The following is an 18949-nucleotide window of genomic DNA, read 5'->3' on the forward strand; positions in this document are numbered from 1 at the left end:
CATCTGTTTGAGTTTCACAGGATCTCATTTTTTCTTTCTTGTCTTTGTCTTCCCACTCGGGCCAGGAGCAGAAGTGCTTTTAAAAATGACCTTTGGCTTTCGCTGCCATGGCACTTGGCCTCCACGCCACACCTCTCTGGACATGGATGTGGGCTTGGGCCCCAATAGAGCCTGGCCTGGATGCTCTGGGAGCAGGAGCCCTTCCCAGGGATGTGGCTAGCAGGGACACGGTCCCCCTAGACACTGAGGTGTGGTACGGGCAGCCCACCCTGCAGGGAGAGACCTATGGGCTATGGATAGCCACTGCCTCCCTCTCTTGGCTGCGGGGTTAGGGGTCTGTGACATTTGCCCCCAGATTTCTCATCAAGGCCTGGCTGGGTAGCATGTGCAGTGTGGACAGTCGGGGTGATACTAAGACCAGTGAGACTATTCTAGATCACCATAGGCCCAAGCACTGTATTTTTTTTAAGATTTCATTTATTTATTCATGAGAGAGGCAGAAACAGAAACAGAGGTAGAGGGAGAATAGGCTCCCTGCGGGGAGCCCAATGTGAGACTCGATCCCAGGATGCTGGGATCATGCCCTGAGCCGAAGACAGATGCTCAACCACTTAGCCACCCAGGCACCCCCACCCCCAAGCACTGTTCTGATAGCCTTCTATGCTCTAATTATCCTGATCATCCTGCAAGGGGGCCCTCTTAAAGTTATTCCCTGTCTTAGATCACAAAAAGGAAGCACAGAGATGTTTAGTGACTTGTGAACTACAGGGAGAGCCAGGTGCACCCAGAGCCACCAGCCCTGATGTCTTGTACACTGAGCTATGACCCCACAGCTCCTCTTGGTCACACTAAGTGTCATTTGTGGGATGCCAGCTGTGTTCCAGTCACATGCCAAGTGCTGGACGTAGCCATCATCCACGAATATTTGGGAGTGTCTGCTCTGGGCCTGGTGTAGGGGATGCAGTGGTGACAAGTCAGAAGGGGTCCCATCCTCAAGGAGCTCCCTGCTTGTTGGGGGACACAGAGAAGTGAACAGACAAGGTGATTTCAGAATGGGATAAGGGATTTGAGTTGAGCCTAGGGGAATGTGAATGGTGAGTGGCTGGACCTGGACTGGAGACCTCTGGAGCTGGAGTTGACAGGAAGTGCTCTGAGGGGAGGACACTGAACTGAGACCTGATGAGAAGGCAAGTCTAGAAAGAAGCTGAGAGCAGAACAGGCAGAGGGGGCAGCAAGTGCAAAAGCCCTGTGGTAGGGCTAGGTTTAGCGATCAGAATAGAGGCCTGTGCAGCTGTAGTGGGGGAAAGGGAACAGATGGGACAAGCTAGCAGGCCAGAGACCAGTGCTCAGGGGAGACCAGTAAGGTGGCCACTTGTCATCCAGATGAGAGGTAGTGATGCCTTGCACTGGAGATCCTGTGTGCAGATGGAGTAGCGGACACTTGTATTTCCAGACAACCCAGCATAGTGCAGGTATGTGCACGCATCCATGCATGAGCATGTTTAATTCCACGTTCTAGATGAGCATGCTGAGGTAGGGGTCCACATAGTCACCCAAGCCCACACCACTAGTGAGTAGCATCACCTGGACTCTGACCGGGCCACTCATTCCTAAGGCTTGTGTGCATTTCACAGCTCTGTGCTATTCCTGGCTAGTCTGTGGGCCCCTTCTCAATTTTCCAAGCCCCTTGTTTTCAGCAGATCTCAAGACCAGCCCCCTTGTCTTGTTAGTTCTCCCAGCATCCCAAGGGCAGTTACAGGTGCAGGCAGGTGGTTGCTAGGGACACAGAGGTTTATAGAAACAACAGGCACCTCTGTGCTGTTGGAGGACGGCCAGGCCACATTTAATCATGTCTTTTATTTCAAGCTGGATGTTCCTCCCGGATATTGGGGGTCAGGGTTGTTGGTTGACCTATTAGCAGTTGGAGGAGCCAGGTGATCCAGGCCAGCCGTGCACCTGGGGAGGAAATAGGTCCCGGCAGCCCTTGTTCTTGCCGGGGCAGGGGCCAGGGGCAGCTCTCTCGCCATGATAAGGATCCATCTGCTGTTCCTGGGGTGCCAACCCTAAGTGTAAGCCCAGCTCAGCTCCGCTCTCACTAAACCCACACATCACATCTCTTGGGCAGGTGCTTCTGACCTTTTACATAGCTCTTTGAAGCAGGGCAGCCACTGCTTGTAGGGCAGGGAGGCAGGCTGGGGTCGGGTTCCCCTAAGCTGCTGTGTCCTGGTGAGGCTTTGAACCCCCAGGACACTGGGGACTGGCTGGGTTCTGGGCCCTTGGGAGGGCTGGCAACCTGGGTGTGGTGGGGAGGAGTGTGCAAAGGTCCAATGAGCTGGTTGGTTTATTGGTTGACCACTGCCTAGTACAGAAGCTGCAGGCCATTGAGTTAGTTGCTGAGATTTAAACAGCATGGGTTCTTCTGTCAAAACATGGATTTTCAGCTTCTCTTGGAAGACCTGAATGCAGGAGTGCACCAAGCTGACCTCCCATGGCAGCAGCTGGCTGGTATCAAGAAGGGGCTGCCCCCTGAAGCTAGCCATGAGCCTTCTTGATCACCATCATCCCCACCGCTGTTTTCTCTTTAAGAAGAATTTCTTTCTTTGGTCTTCCAAACCTCTCTCCCAACCTGAAGATCCTTAAGATTGATGGTGCAGATGCAGCAGCCTCCAGCATTGTCCGTGGGCTGCCCACTTTTTGTTATGTGGCTACCGTGGTCATTAATGAGACAGTCCACCTGGGGCATGGAGCCTGGTGCCTGGCGCGTGGGGGGAGAGGGGAGTCTAATCAGCCTTCCCTCCCCCCTGCTTTCATCTCCGAATTGGCAAATGCAAGGAGTCAGTGGGGTGGAAATGTCATTCCTGGCTGAAGGTCATGGTGTTCAGCGCGATTGAAGCTCTCATTCAGAACCCGAAGTCTTAGCTACTTTGCATAGCTTTGCTTCCCCATCATTAGCAATACTTTGTCCACCCTGCTTTGCTTTGAACGTTGAGTACAAATGGCCACACCATGGAGTCCCTTGTTGGGTAAATTGTGTGAGTTTCTTGGGTGGGGGAGGAGCCTTTGTGTTGATTTCTTCTTTTTTGTCCTGGAGTGAAAGTCTGGGTTCTGGGTTCACCTCCAGGGGAGCAGGAGGGGCAAAGGCTGTCTGTTCAACTGATGTGAAACAGACAACATTATCACTGCCGCCCGTCACCATCGGGGCTTGAAAGGGTTTTTTTTATGACAAAGCGGTTGAAGCTTAATTAGGACTTGCAAGCATTAAGCTTGCCTCAGAAGGGGCAGGGGAGACAGACATGAGACGGTTAGAGTACTCGGCATGAGGGTGGGGAGCGGGCTTGGACCCCCGGAAGCCTGAACTGTTGGAGTGCAGGTGTGCAGGAGGAGGGGGCTGTGTCTGTCAGCCTAGAGCCGGCTCGCAGAGCTGCCTCCGAGGGGCCAGTGTCGGCCAGTGTCGGGCAGGATGTGGCAGGTTTGGATCCATGCAGAGGGACAGGCCCCCCGCTCAGAACCACACGGGTGCAAGGGTGCCGTCTCATGACCGCTTTGTAGAGCCTCCAGGGTGGGGTTCAGTTTCCCCAGGGTGTGGAGGAGCTTCAGAAACTTGTATGGGGTGTTAGGATACCCTGGACCCCGATTATGTGACTTGGGGAGGTTGACCTGAACTGCACACATTTTGTCACAGCAGGACTTCTAAGAGGTCAAGATACTAGGCACAGTTTTCCGAGGCTTCTGTCACCTGCAGGTCACCACAGCTGGCTTTGAGTAACAGCCACGCACACTGGCCTGCTGATGCACAATCTCCTGTTTGCTCTTCCCTCTTCCTAAGATGCTTTTCCTTCTGAATAGCCGTGGCAGGAAGGCTCTGTAATCCTGTTCTCCAGAAACACCCAGGAGCACATTCAGTGTTCCCTTCCAGCTTTTGCTCCCTGCACATACCTCTCAGAAACTGTATGGAACCTGATTGGGCTCATGCTGTTCATTGTTTCATGTCTTAACTTTTCTTGTGATTTTTATATCCTAAGTGTCGCTCTGTGTTCTCGCACATTCTTTGGAAACATCATATTTAATGAACACATATCCCAACCTTTGGTGGCGCTGCATGTGTCCTAGTGTCCTTCTTATGAGTATTTACTGGGTTTTTTTTATTATTATTATTAATTTTTTACTGTCATGCACAAGTCTGAATTTATGTTGTTGGGTATAGATAAGGCACGGTCTTAACGTGTATGGCTACTTGAAGTTATGTATATTGGGAATTCTGATTGAACATAACATCCCTGAAGTTCATGGGGTATTTAGAATGTTCTAAGTTTTGCTCCCATTCGGTAATTTTTCAAAAGTTTTGAGTCACATTTTAATTTGAGAATTCACTCAGTCTTGTTTTTGCAGAAAAGTAACATGTTACAGAAGTTTGTGGTTCTATAAAACAGTTCACGCAGTAATTTATTTTGAAGTTCAGATTAGCGTGGGTTAGTCCAAGGCTCAGACTTCTGGTCTGTCTTTCACATTTCTTTCTCTTTAAAAGAGGCTGGAGGCAGGACAGCCTTGTACCTTCCCCATTTTCCCCTGTTGCCCCCAGAGAGGGGCTAGAGCCCCGCACCAGCTGGGAATCAGTGCCCCTTCCCGACGTTGCCCGCACAGTGGTGGCACCACTGGTCTAGCAGGTTCTGTGCTTTAGGCCCTTGAACTTTAATGGATTTGACATTTAACAGATTTGTTTTTTTTTTGGGGGGGGGGGGCTTATGCCAGACAATGAGACCCCAGAAGGTGAAAAGCCAGCAGAAGGAAGAGCTGAGGACTGTCCAGCAAAAGTGGAAGAAGAAGAGGAAGAAGAGGAAGAGGAGGAAGAGAGCCTCCCTGGGTGTACTCTGTTTATTAAAAATCTCAACTTCAGCACGACGGAGGAGACCCTGAAGGGAGTGAGTGATGGTTAAGAACGGAGGGCGGGTGGTGGGGCGGGGAAGCCCCTCTCCTGATGTGGTGCCTGTGCACATTCTGCCTGTAAATCTGGTTCGTGCTGATACGGGACTTCACAACCAGCCACCAGCCACTTGACATCCCTGCTGGGCTGTCCCGTAGGCATCTCACCCAGGGGTTTGAGTCATGGGCAGACTAGCCTGGGGGCTGGGAGGGGCAGCCACAGACATGGAAGGGGACGTGTCAGGGCGGCTAGGGAGGCACATGCAGTGTGAAAGCTGTAGTCTGCATTCGTTAGCATTGTACATTCAGAAAACAAAGCTCCCCCCTCCCATTGTTTCTGTGATGTTAACTACCCAAAAGCAAATGTTAGCACAACCTTCTGGCCTGATGAGAGCGTACAGAAGACACAAGAATGAGTGTGGGGCAGCTCTGCCTGTAATCCCTGGATAGGGTGTAGGTTTTGCATTCTTGGTAGAGGGAGGGCAGAGGGTAAAAAGATAGGCATCTCCAAGTAGGTATTTGGGAAATGTCAAGCGGGTCCTACACTGAGTGGGGTTGGGGGACGTTGGAAGGAGTTGGCCAGAGATAAGGAAATGGGGCCTCCAATTCCAAAGTATTAGGGTCTGCAAGCTCCCCCCGCAAGTCTGAGAACTGCTACAGGGAGACTCTTCATTTCTATGAACTGGGTTTGACACTTTTTTTTTAATGCGTAAATCAGCAATTATTAGCAGGCTGACAGCCATGGATTGGTTCTGAAAAAACAAGATGGCCATAAGGATTGAACTAATTGATTTCTAAAAACTCTTTGGAGTTCCAAAATCCCACAGATGGATTCAAGAGGGAGAATGGGGGTCTGCAGAATCCCAGAGGCAGGAAGGTGGTGGGTCGGTAGACGGAAAGGAGGTCAGCCTGCAACTGGAGGGAGAGATTGAGGTGTCTCCTCTTTGGGGAGGCAAGAGGTCAGAGCCTCCACCCTGAGGCCATCTGGCTAAGTCTCTGTGATGTGACCATCCTCCTGCGGACCAGAAGAGTGGCCATGGCAGAGGGGCACCTCAGCCAACACAGCAGTATCTTTAAGGGCAAAGATTCACTGTCTGGAGCAGCTGGAGACCCACCCTTGGATTTATCATTGGCTGCTTCCTGAATCTGTTTTGGTTCAGTTTGAGTTTGCTTTTGTAAAGAGGCACACCCTAGCTGTGATGGATTGCTTCGACTAGGCGAAAGCAGCTTGTAGCTGGTGTTCATTTCCAGTGTGCTGGCTCTCCTGGGTCTGGCATGGGAATGTCATCAGGAAGATGCACCCAGGCTTCAGACTCATGAGCTGGGAGGCACGGCCAGGATGATGTTGTCCAGATGCCTCCTGCATAGCTGTGAGGACTGAACTTCAGGATGTCCGGTTACGGTCCCAGGGCCATAAGCCCATTGAAAGCTTTACAGGAACAGCATCCAGCCCACAGGCCCCTACCACTTCATGGTGCCACTGGGTTAAGGTCAGACTGCCTGCATATGGATCTCGGCCTCATTCCTGGCCAACGGTGCAACCCTGGGCAAGTCCTTTGTCCCATCTGTGCCTTGGTCTTGTCACCTGTAAAATAGGGATGTTAGGAGAATCTTCCCATGGAGTGGTTTTAAAGATCTGTTTAGGACGAGTGAGATAGTCCAAGGGTCAGACCTTCAGACTGAGAGAGTCCCTAAGCGTCTGTATCTTTTTTTTTTTTTTTTTAAGATTTTGTTTATTTATGAGAGACAGAGAGAGAGAGAGAGAGAGGCAGAGGGAGAAGAAGGCTCCATGCAGGAAGCCCGATGCGGGACTCGATCCCCGGACTCCAGGATCATGCCGCTGCTGAAGGCAGCGCTAAACCGCTGAGCTGCCTGGGCTGCCCAAGTGTCTGTATCTTAAGCACAGTCTGGGTATCGACTCTGCTGTTACTCCCTCCATCTTGGGGCCTGTGGTCACATACGCAGCTTCTTTCCAGATGCTCCTGTACTTGTTGCAGGATTAGCCTAGAAATACTGCTGATGCATGTTGACATTCCTTTCCAGGTGTTTTCCAAAGCAGGGATGGTGAAGAGCTGCTCCATTTCCAAGAAGAAGAATAAAGCAGGTATTCCTTAGGAAACTGCCTTCAGAAAAGATAATTCCAAAAGAACCTGTTGCTCTGGGTAGGGGTAGGGGTAACTCTTGCTTGCTGATTTTGAATGCCCTCTTGGCCTGAAGCACTGTCACCCTCAGAGGCAGCCATGTACATCAGGTTCTTCTGAGTTTAGACTCTGCCACCTTGGACTGTCCCATGGTCTCCGAGCAGTACTTTTGATGTGCCACCAGTGTACAGTGACACTACCATAGCAGAAGCCTTGCCTTTCCCCTAGCACCTCTGGGCTTTGGAAGTTTCTTAGAGAAGAGCAGGAAGAGACCCATCTCAGGCCTTCCCACTTCCCTTCCGAGAGAAACAACCCAGACATAGAACCTTCTGGAACATTCCACTGAGCCATGAACCATGTATCTCCATGGCCTATGGGTGCCTACACCTTACAGATGCCACCCTCATCTCTCCGTTTGGCCTCTGGTATTATCATGAGGCCCCGGGCCCCTGCTTGTCTCTTCTCCAGCCCTGGCTCCCTACATATGATGGACAGGCCACACGTTCTTGCTCTTTCACAGCTGTTCCATCCCATCCCTTCCACATGGCAGGATTTGCAGGGATGCCACGTGAGTCAGCCAGAGCTGTGTCCTGGCACAGAAACAAGCTGGTGGGTACAGCATTGGGTGATGAGGGACTAGAGCCCAGCACAGGCATCTCCACATAGCATAGAAGTCCAAGATCAAGGTTTTAGCAGATTGGTTCCTTGTGTGGGCTGTGAAGAGCCTGCCCCAGCCTGTCTCCTTGACTTGTGAATGGTAGTCTTCACACTCATGGGGTGCTCTCTTGGCTTGTGCCTGTCCTGTGTTCAGATGCCCTCCGTCACCCTTCTTAAAAGGACACCAGTCATATGGACTCAGGGCCCAACCCCAACAACCTCACTTTTCACTTGATCACCTCTATAAAGAGCCTTTTTCCAAAGGTCACATTCTGAGATGCTGGGGATTAGGATGTCAACATAGAAATCTAGGGGGCACTATAACATCCTGTTCTCTGGGAGCCACAGGGCTAGTTTGGGAACATAAGAAAGGCAGTTAAGTACCAAGGAAACAATTTGAGGACTTGGTTGCAGGAGCTTCAGGAAAGGAGGTGACCCTTGACTTCCAGGCGGCCAGTCGGGCCGGCAGAGGTGCTGCCCAGCCCGGGGCTGCCCCTGTGGGTTACAGGCTTGCCGGGCCCCTCTCTGCCACCAGACCTATGGAGCCTGCCTCCAGCCCTCAGGAGTGCTCTTCAGCGTACTTTAGAAAGAGTTGCCTGATCTTTCAGTGTTGCGAGCACCTCTCTCATGCGCTCTCTTTCTTAAGAGCTTGTGTTGGAGAGCCCTGCTCCACCAGGCTCCTCCATCAGAGTTGGAGGGGACTAAACAGCCTGTATACCTGGGAGGGTTGCTGCAGGTCACGGAAAGCACGCTTCAAGCGTGGTGGGTCTGCACAGCATCAGTGATTGGATGATGAACCAGACTTTCCGTAGCTGCCTTTCACACAGTCTTACACGCTTTCTAAGTGTCCTGTGTACGCAGACACCACCCACCACCACCTTTAATCTTGACTCCTCCCAGGGAGAGCTTTCCAACATCCGCTCAAGAAACCAATGGTCAGGGTTGTCACAGGGTGGCGCTGCCTGGCTGCTGACAGTTCTGTCATAGACTCTCTTCTGTGGCCCACAGAGAGAGTCACATTTGGACAGTTCGTGGACTTCCTTACTGCCTCGGGGCCTCATCTGATATAGGACATTTCCATAGTGAATGGAAATGCAAGCAAGAAGCCCACTTGGTTGGGGCTTGAGTCTTACGAACAATACAGTCATTGCAAAGATGGGGCCAGTGAGCAAGTCAAAGGTGATGAATCTTGCTTGTCATTTGGACCCATCAGACTTGAGGCAGTCTTCTGAGTTCAACTGTGGAAAAAAAAAAACCAAAGAATAAAATAAGTATATCTGTATAATATGCAGGGAGGGGAGGAGGCGTGTGTCACCTTCTGTGACATAGGTCAAGGTGTAATCAGACAAATGCCCTCTACAATACCTGCTCCCCTGAATTACAGTTGTACATATATACAAACCAGAGAGGTTTGTATAATGCAGCCCCCCTCCTCATTGGAACTTGGTATCTGAAATTCAGGAGCAGCTGTAATTGGATGGCCAGTGTTGCCTGTAAAGAGTAAGACTTTGGTGCATTTGGCTTTCATGCATATATTCATTTTCCACATAATGTGTGGAAGAGGAGGACTGCCTAGGTAGACGTGTCGCTTGTCATAGCGATGGTCATCCCTGTTCATTCCTTCTCCCTCCCAAAGGTGGAATTCTATTACGAAGTTAATTATCATGTCAATCATCTGTTAATTAATAGTCAACTGGGCCTCAGGTGACAGCTATATAACTTTGTTGGCTGGTTCTTCAAGATGACTGGTAATACATGTCGAGCCAGGAGTGGAAATCTTTTTGGGAATGAAGGAGAGGTGTGAGGAAGAGAGAAAAGAGTGGGCGTCCAGGGGCCTGCTGAGACCCTTGCACTTGGGCTCATGCTTTCTTCACTTTCCTGTCCATCTGCCTCACCCCTGTGATTTCTGCCTCCTTCAGGAGAGCTGCTTTCCATGGGATTTGGATTTGTGGAATACAGGAAGCCAGAGCAGGCCCAGAAGGCTCTCAAGCAGCTCCAGGTAAGGTGGGAATTTTGGCTGAGGTCCCTGGAGGCACTTGGTGGTGCCTGGGGGGGCTGCCTGTCAGCACTCCTGAACTTGAACAGGAATGCGGATTAGGCCATATTTTCCTGGGCCTTTCACTTCCTCTAGTTGTCTAGGGAGGAGAGAACCGTAGCCTAAGAAAAACTGAGACCCATTCTCAGCACTCTGTCATCACTATAGTGTGTTCATTAGTCTCCATCTCTGTGCCATGTCTCAAGGAGACTGGCAGAGCAGACCTCTGAATAAATACACAAGACCATGAGAAGCACTTGGATGGAAATAAAGAAGGCACTGTGATGGGTTGAGAGGGCTACTTTGCACTGTGTGGTCTGGGGAGGCCTCTTTGAGGAGGTAAAAATTGACAAGAAGGAGTCAGCTACCTAAAGATCTGAAGGGGGAGCAGTCTAGGAGGGAGGAACAGCACGTACAAAGGGAATGAGGCAGGGCTGCTAAGGTAGGAGTGAGCTTAGTATGTTTGAGAGGCAGGAGTTGGTGTGGGGTGGTTGGTACCTAGACCTGGATCTTGTAGGCCGTTTAAGGACTAGAATGCAGTATAAGGCAGTGAGATTTTGGCAGAGTGCTTGGAGCACACTGCGAAGGGACTGGTTTATGCTTCTGGACAGTCTCTGCAGCTGCTCTGCAGAGAGCGGATCATAGGGAGGCAGGTGAGAGAGCATTGAGTCGTCCAAGCAGGAAAGAGTGTTGGCCTGGGCAGGGGTGGAGGCAGTGGGGACAAGGGAGCCAAACTCCGAGGTATCTGGACATGTCCTTTTCAGAAGTGCAAGATCAGACGGGCCCTCAGTAGCAAGAGGGAACCTGAATTGGGGCTGCAGGGAGCAGGACAGCCTGGGATTTGCACCTTCCCAAAGTGAGCCAGGCCTGTGCTCGAGATGGTGTCCTCAACAGTCTTGCCCTGGTACCCTACATCCTGAAGGCATTGGGTGGTAAGGGACAAGGAGCAGTGCCCTCCCACACACTTCTCTGTCTCTCTGCAGATCCGCTTGTTCCCCTCCAGCACTTGCCTTTCCCTCGTTCTGCAGCCAGAGTGCTCATGACCAGGCCTCTAGGACAGGCTTCTAGACCCAAGTCTCTGGAAGGGCTCCAAGGGGTCCAGGGGCCCTTTGAAGCCATAGTCAGAATGTCATGTGTCTGTGTGTACTGCACAAAGGAGGATGTGGTCTGCCTGGCATGAGGCCAAGCAGTGTGAAGGTAAAATAAGAGTTGAATCAGGCCAAGTTTACAAGCCAGGGCATGGCAGGCTGCACACCATACCCCTGCCCTCATTCTCTCCTTGAGGGGTGCGCCTGGGCCAGACCCAGCTGGGCTATTTGCAGTGTGGAAAGGATGCCCAAACAGGGCCACCTCCCTATCCTAGCAGAGCTTCCTGTGCAGGGGGAAGGCTTCAGGGCTATAGGAAATGTAACTGGCCCTTAGCCAATATGTTTTTGTAGAATTTTGATGACCTTGGCTCAAGGCAACTTCATGAGGGGCTGAGCTGGTTTTGGGTAGGATGATGGGGAGGGGACCCCTTCGGGGCTTCTGCTCTCTTTGAAAGGCTCTCTGTTCTCCACCAGGGCTTGTAGACTCATGCCCATGGGGGCCAGTGGGGGCAGGCAGTGTAAGGGGTGAAGAGGCAGGCATCACCCAGAACAAAACCAGGTGCTTGTGCCCTGTCTACAGGGGCAGTGACTTCTTGGCTTCAGCCAGTCATTGCCTCGTGGGGAGGCAGGTTACAACAATACCAGATCTCTAGGTTTTTTTTTTTTTTTTTTTTTTTTTTTTAAGAGATGCCAGAAATGCCACTTTGTTATTAGATGCCATCGAGGCACATAACTGAATTTTAGCTCTGCATGTTTAGTGCTTCATTCTCTGCCACATGATGCTGGATTCTATAATAAAACCCCACCTCGCACATGGACAGTGTTAGGTTCTGTACCTGCCTGTGTGCATATGTATGTGCATATTTCCACGAACTATTTACACGAATCTACATGTGATGTATTTTATGGGAGATTTAAAGGATTTTTTAGGGTAGTTTTGCTAATACGCCAGTTTTGCCTTAAGGGACCCACATGAGAGCCTGGCTTTCCTTGCAAGTCCTCTGTGGTTTAGAGATTTTTATTTTTTAAGCATACAGTCTAACCCGAACTCTCTCTGCAAGCCAGACCGAAGGGGCTTCCTTTGCCTGCACATCCTTACACACTATGGAAAATTCTGTGCCCCTCGAATGGCGTAAAGGTCAAGGCCCACACATGGCTCGAGAGGATGTTGGAAGGCTGGGTCTCTGTGACCGCCAGCTGCTACCTGGGCTCAGCATGAGCCATTTCCAGGAGAAGCTGTTCTGTCCTTGATTCCAGCTGGCCCCTCTGCCTGGGAACATCTTCCCTCTGAAATTTCCCTGTCCCTCTAGGGAGGCCCGCAGTGGTGAATGGCAAGGGGGCAAGTGCGTATTTCTGGGAGGACAGAATGACAAGCTGTGTTGTCTTATTTCTTAGGGTCACGTTGTGGACAGCCACAAGCTGGAAGTGAGGATCTCAGAACGAGCCACCAAGTAAGTCTTCAGTGCCCCATGTTTGCTTTGATCTGGGGTGGTCCCTTCTGCTCTGGTGCTGGTGCCCCAGTCCCTTAATGTGCCCTCCACCCAAACCCTCACCATCTGGGACTCTCCCTCACAAAGCTTGTGTCCTCTTTGCCAACTCCAAGGGCCATTTCTGTGATGAACTGGGACTGCTCCAGTCCTTTTGAGTGAATGTTTAATGCAGTTACTGTAATCAGAGGAGCAAGAATGGGAGAATCATCCTGCTTATCTTGGTGGTATCTGTAACCCAACAAAGAGTTGCAAGTTGTTGCTGGGGCTTTGGAGGGACCAGAGAAGTGATAAAACCTGAACATCTGCCTTTATAGACCTTTCTTTCCTGGAGCTGGATGACAGAGCCCAGAGACAGCCTCCAGTTGTTTTGAAAGAGATTCAGTAGGCATTAGTGATGGAGACAGACCTATTCTGCCCAGTGACCAGTTTCCTGAAGTAGTGGGGTTTTTTTCCCCAGGAGTTTCATTTTGCTCCTACCCTTCTACCCACTTATATGTCTAAATGAGCTAATAACCCCCAAGGTGCTTCGAACAGTGCCTGGCACGAAACGTGCCCTTCGTAAGGCATTATTGTCCTTGTCACGAATTGCCTCAGGTAATGAGGTGATTGCTTCTAACAGTCCTAGGGCTGGTTTAAGATATTTATTTGGTAGTTTTCAGCAGGTGGGGGTCATTTGTTGTGGTCGTTGAGCAGATTAGCTGCTGGTGACTGTTCTGGAGCCGCTGCTTTTTCTTCCCTCTCTCTGTTTTCAAAGCAACTCATGAATCTAGTGCCAGGCCACCTCTGGTATTGTTCACCCATCCCAGTCTGTGCCATGTCAGCATCCTTCAGGAGAAGAAGGCCTGGTATGGGAAGGGTTCCTGAGCTGTGACGGTACAGTAGGAGTTGAGTCCAGGCCTGGGGCTCCACAGCTTTGGGTTCTAGTCCAGGAACTGCATGACCTTGGGTGGCTGACTTTGCCTATGAAGTAAAATGTGCTAACTGGAGGTTGTGCATGAAGCGTCTGGCACATGCCCTACACGTGAGCACTCAGCCAGTGGTAGAGATCTTCTTTTCCACGCCCTATCTGCAGGGAGTCAAACTAAGGTCACCTTGCAGATTTCCAGTGTCCAGCCAGTGTTGATTTAGTAATCCTTTTATTCAACAAAAAATCAGAGAAAGCCCACTGTATTCTACATACTCCGCCCAGTTGCCAGGAATGGAGTTGCCTTGTGCTCGCATTCTAGGGTAGTATATTTGGTAGAACCTTCTACAGTGGTGGGATTCTTCTCTAATGTTCTGCATCTGTGCTGTCCAGTATGGCAGCCGCTTGCTACATGTGGCATTTGAACACTTGAAATGTGTATTAGTTATCTGTTGCTGCATAACAGAATATCCCAAACTTAGCTTTAAATAGCAAACGTTTATTATCCCACTATCTCTTTGGGTCAGGAACTCAGGAGCAGCTTAGTTGGGTACTTCTGTCTCCAGGTCTCTCAAGAGGTTGCTATGAGGATGTGGGCCAAAGCTGCAGTTTCATCTGAAGTCTCCCTGGGGGCTAAAGGATCTACTTCCAAGATGGTGCCTTCCCATGGCTATTGGTAGGAAGCCTCTGTTCCCCACCATGGGTGCCTCTCCCTGGGATTGCATGAGGGTCTTTCCAGCCCATTTCCCACAGAGTGAGTGATCCAAGGGGGAGCAAGGAGGAGGTGACAGTGTCTTTTACGACCTCATCTCAGAAGTCACTGTTGGCATCTCTCGTCCATTGGTCACACAGATCTCCTGTCTAATGGAGCATGGGAGGGGACTCCCCAAGGGCATGAATACATGAGGCAGAAATCACAGGGGACCATCTTGGAGGCTGGTTCTCCCAGCAGTTGAAGAGTTGAATTTTGAATTTTGTTTTCATTTAGATTTAGCTGGCCGTGTGTGGCTTGTGGCTACCGTATTGGACAGCATAGCCCTAGGGCACAAAGAGTAAAGGGAAATATAAACAAATACATATTATGCAGTTAGGTGGTGATGAATTCTAGGAAGGAAAATAAAGTCGGGCAGGGATGAGTTGCTGTTTTAGTGGCAAAACTTAGAGAAGGTCTTTGAGGAAGTGATGTGGAGCAGACCTGAAGGAAGCAAGTAAGTCATAACAATCGTCTTTATGACAATTGCTGCCATTTACTGAGCGTTTAGCACATGGTGGGCACCATGTAGAGTGTTTGACAGGTCCTCAAGCAGTATGACAAGACCAGCACTATTATTAGGGCCATTTCCCAGTTGAGGAAACAGAGGCCCAGAGAGGCCAAGTTAACTTGCCCAAGATCATTCAGATCCTATGTGGCCAACTTGGCATCCATACCCCGATTATCTCAGCTCCCTGCTCACAATCCTGCCCCACTTTGATGTAGGGACTTAGGCAAGGTGGGAGTGTATTAGAGGTAGCCCTGAGCCCCAGGATAAGTTTCCTCTCTAAACTCCAGCCCATCTCCATGGCTAGAAACTGCTCTGGGGCCTCAGGACAATGCTCTTCCAGTGAGCAGTGGAAATGTTCAGATAAGCCCTTTGGACCATCTGGGGTCTTGCTGCATCCACAAAGGGACAGTGGAGATTGGATATGGTGAGGAACTGGCCTCACCTTCATCAGGTTTCCTGTCTCCAGTCCCCGTTGGCCCCTGGGTCTGTCAGATGACAGGCAGGAGAGACCCAAGGGTGGGCAGGTGGGCCAACCAAATGTCCATGGCTGTTTTGAGAAGAAGATGGTTATGCTCTGTGTTATCCAAAGGAGACCACCTTCCTCACATTTCACCTCTTCCTCATCCACACCAACTCCTTGAATCCCTCACCTGCACAGACCAGAGCATCGGCTCTTTGTGGGGGACAAGGGAGTGGGGGGCAGTGTGGTGCAGGTAAGGGAGTCCATATAGGGCAACAGCTGCCTATACCCCGAATAACAACCTGAACCCTTTCCCCCAATCATCCAGGCCAGCCCTGACATCCACTCGGAAGAAACAAGTACCCAGAAAGCAGACAACTTCGAAGATACTGGTGCGCAACATCCCCTTCCAGGCTGACAAACGGGAGATCCAAGAGCTCTTCAGGTGAGAAGCACTGGTTCGGTCCAAGGGGTGGCGTGTGGGTGGGGAACGTGCTGGAGCCTTGGAGAAGGTGGCTTCAGGTCCTTGATGGCTTTGCTGGTGGCCGGCCCAGTGGTCTTTCAGAGGTCATTATTTGGCTGCCTTTGATTTATCCCCCTTGAACTCACACACTGCTCTCCAGAGCACTGTGCAGAAAAGTCTCAAAACAGCCAGGCCTCTTCCTCCTGAGGTGAGACAAAAGGAAAGGGAGGCTGATCTTTTCCAACCCCACCCACAACCGGATGAGGTGGGAGCCCACATGGCCGAAGCTCAGCTCTGTCCACGATCTGCCTGAAATTCTTCCTCCCAGGTCACTCCTGGCTTAAGCCAATGGTTCTCCACCTTCTTGGTAGTTTTGAGTCAGTTGGGGACTTTAATAAACATACCTTTGCTCAGGTCCCACCCCCACAGAGGTGGATTCTGTTAGTCAGGGGTAGAACTCCGACATGGCTGTTTTGATCAGAGCTCCCCAGGGGCTTCTACTGACCAACAGAAGATTGGGCACCTCTGTCTACGTTGCTTCTCATGGAAAGGCCATTTCGAAAGAAGGCTGAATCACCTGCATAAATAATGGAGTCCATCAGCAGATGCTGGCACAGGGTCACACATTCCAGGTGGTGGGACCTGGGAGAGCAGGCTGGGAGGAGACCCAGCTGGAAGGCCGGCAGCAAGGCCCTGCAGAAAGGAAGATTTAATCAGACCAGGTTCCCCATGTTTCAAAAGAAAAACTAGCAATCCTGATTTTAAGGGGAACAAGTTGGCAACTAATTTACTTTCTGAAAACAAACATGGTATAGGACAAAGTGTCTGCCTATGGCCAGGGGCCACCATTTTGCTGCCCCCATGCTGCTACATTACATTGTTGGGCATTTCTGATTAGTTGGGTACCACCTAGAACCAGGCCCTGGGTTAGCCGTTTCTATGTTGGGGCATCGCAGGAAGATGTTTAAAGCCAAGGCCCTTCCCAGGCGTGATGCAGAGAGAGACCATCTAGCGCAAGGACAGAGGGAATTAGCCCCAACTGAACAGATCGTTGGGGCCCTCAGAACCTACAGCACTCTGGTCCACAGGTTCAGGAGAGCTAGGTCCCTGTTGGAATCATCAGTTAGCATCTTACTCATTTGGTCAACTGTGGATGCAAAATATAAATCCTATATTCGGGAGACCAGAAAGAAGTGCCTTTTATGACATCTACATCTTTGCTCTCATTTGGTGTAAAGACGGGGGACCCATTTGTGGGATTTGCTTCAGAACTCTCTGTCACTCTCTCCTCCGATACACTGTCCACTGGCGTGCAGTTCGTTCACAGGCGTGGCTAGCGGATAGTGATGCGGATGCCAGCCCTGCTGGTTTCCTGAGTAGCTGGGTCTTAGCTGTGATACTGGGTCCCCTGGGCAGCACCAACAGTCTGGTGAGATGGGGTCACAACCTGGGGGATGTTTTCCATCTCCCCATACCCAGGGAGATGAGTCCCGAGGAGTTCGCCAGCAAGGTCATTGCGGGAGAGAATGCACCCTCAGCCTCATGCGCCTGCTTGTTTTAACACGAGTCTGCTTTTTAAAGAGTCCAATTTAAGAACTGCCAGATCAAAACAGGATTGCCGCAAACGGCACGTGCTGATCAGGAAATAGTATCCCGCCGAAATGACAGTTTCACTTGTGTCTGCAGCATATGTAGGATGACACTTATCCAGGGAGACAAAAGACCAAGTCAGAAAGGGAAAAACGCTTTGTTTGATCTTCCGTTTTATATTTATTTTGAGAAGACAGGGAATTAGCATCCAACGAACGTAATTACGCGGTCTCTCTTCTCCCTGCCATTGTTCTGGTAGTAGTTTCTGGCAGCCCTTGGAGAGAGGGCGGAAAGCCCTGGCGGCTGGCTCACCTTGCTTTGTTGTGCACTCAGGCTGGGGGCCGAGGCAGTTCCAAGCGGCAGGCAGCAGGGGTCGCTGTGAGCCTTCTCCGGGGGCTAAGCTGGTCCGGATTTCAGACAAAGCCAGTGGCCAGCAAAGGTCAGAGCCAGGGGAAGATTTCAGGATTTAGGGGAACCAATCTGGTCCATGTTGTAGACAGGTTTTGTGGGCTTGTCCTGCCAGGTGTAGTCAGAATCCCAGCTCTGGGGGAGCGTTCGCTCGGTGTATGCTGGGCCCCAGCTGCGTGTCTTCTTGTGCTGTGTCTTCTCTTTTAAGCTGCGTAGCTGTGTTGAGGAGGAGCAATGCTGTTACCTGTTTTACACCCAGAAGGATGCTGGAGACCTGGGCACACTGAAGCATCCAGCCCAGGACCCTCAGTTGAGCCAGGAATGGGAGTTCAATGGTGTGCCCCAGAGCCATGGCTCAGAACCACTCCTCTCTGTAGCCTGTTGTCCTTCTCTGGGCCTAGAAGGATATTACGCCCTAGATCATGTCAGTGGAACCACTGTCCCACTATGTTAGGTGGGAACGTGTCGTTCATAACCAGCCACGGTGCTAGGTGTTGGGCAAGCAGCTGTTTCAGGAGAGATGGGCCCCTCTCCCGAGGACCTCACTGTCTGTGGGGGACCAGGGAGCAAAACAACAGGGCAGTCAGACAATGACATTTCTATGGTGTGCAGGAGTAAGTGTGGGACTGCGGGAAGGCACGGTCAGGTTCTCAAGAGTGCCCGCTGCGGGGTGGCAGTCCACCTACCCTCCACAGCCTCCTGGGGACCTGCACATGAGCTGCCAGCAGCTTCCCGGCCAAGGCAGCATTTGCCTGCGCCTTCTCTGGAGGTCACCAGCCTTGCAGTCAGGCCTGCTTGCATCATACCGCAGCCCCTTGAACCCCATCTTGAGACGGGGGCCAAGAGGCACTGCAGATCCATGCCCCTACAGGATCACCATCTGGGATGATTTGAAGCTCCCCCTTGAGAAAAACCAGAATAGACACAACAGTGGATGAGGAGATCGCACTTCTCTCTGCCACCTCCTTTCTGGGCCTCAGTGTCCCCTGCCTGGCACAAGATAACAGTAGTAAGGCTACTGATCAGCATATGCTGTAATTTATAGTGACGACACAGTAAGAACGTTTATCATCAAGTAAAGTCTTGAAGCCCAACCTGTGTCGGGCACTGCTTTGCATTGTCAGTATAGGTCTGTTCCCCACAACAGCCCCGCAGAGGAGTGTTGCCTCCATCTCCAGGGAGGAAGCCAGCTCCCTAGGCCAGACTGCCGCCACTGGGCCATCCGCTGGCTCGGGCAGCACCCAGCTCCCACACCATGTGGCTGCCTCAAGGAATTTTGTGTGTGGAGCATTCAGTACAGGGCTTGGTGGGGAGTAAGTAGTTGACAGACATTAGCTGTGGTTCTCAAACAGCACAAAACCAGTGGCACCAGGCTTTGAACCCCAGGCAGGCAGGCTCTCACAGAGCCTGACAGCAGAGCAGATCCTTGACAGTCTCCTGGGACATTTTCATAGTATTTCTCCTTTTATAAGTATGTCTCTCCTTCACTGTGATCCTCTCCCCCTCCAGCTGGCTCCAGGCTGGAGAGGGT

General features: G+C 51.1%; 1 protein-coding gene across 1 annotated transcript in view; it reads left to right on the top strand.

Annotated features, from left to right (window-relative positions):
• The window catches only part of RBM19 (RNA binding motif protein 19), a 123305-nt gene that overhangs the window by 30675 nt on the left and 73681 nt on the right, over positions 1–18949 (top strand). Inside the window, 5 exon segments of the mRNA XM_055322934.1 lie at positions 4750–4919; positions 6964–7024; positions 9638–9717; positions 12237–12292; positions 15286–15402. Coding sequence (XP_055178909.1) covers positions 4750–4919; positions 6964–7024; positions 9638–9717; positions 12237–12292; positions 15286–15402 — 484 coding nt within the window.

This window comes from Nyctereutes procyonoides, unplaced genomic scaffold (genome assembly GCF_905146905.1).
Source record: "Nyctereutes procyonoides isolate TBG_1078 unplaced genomic scaffold, NYPRO_anot_genome, whole genome shotgun sequence".
Lineage (NCBI taxonomy): Eukaryota > Metazoa > Chordata > Mammalia > Carnivora > Canidae > Nyctereutes > Nyctereutes procyonoides.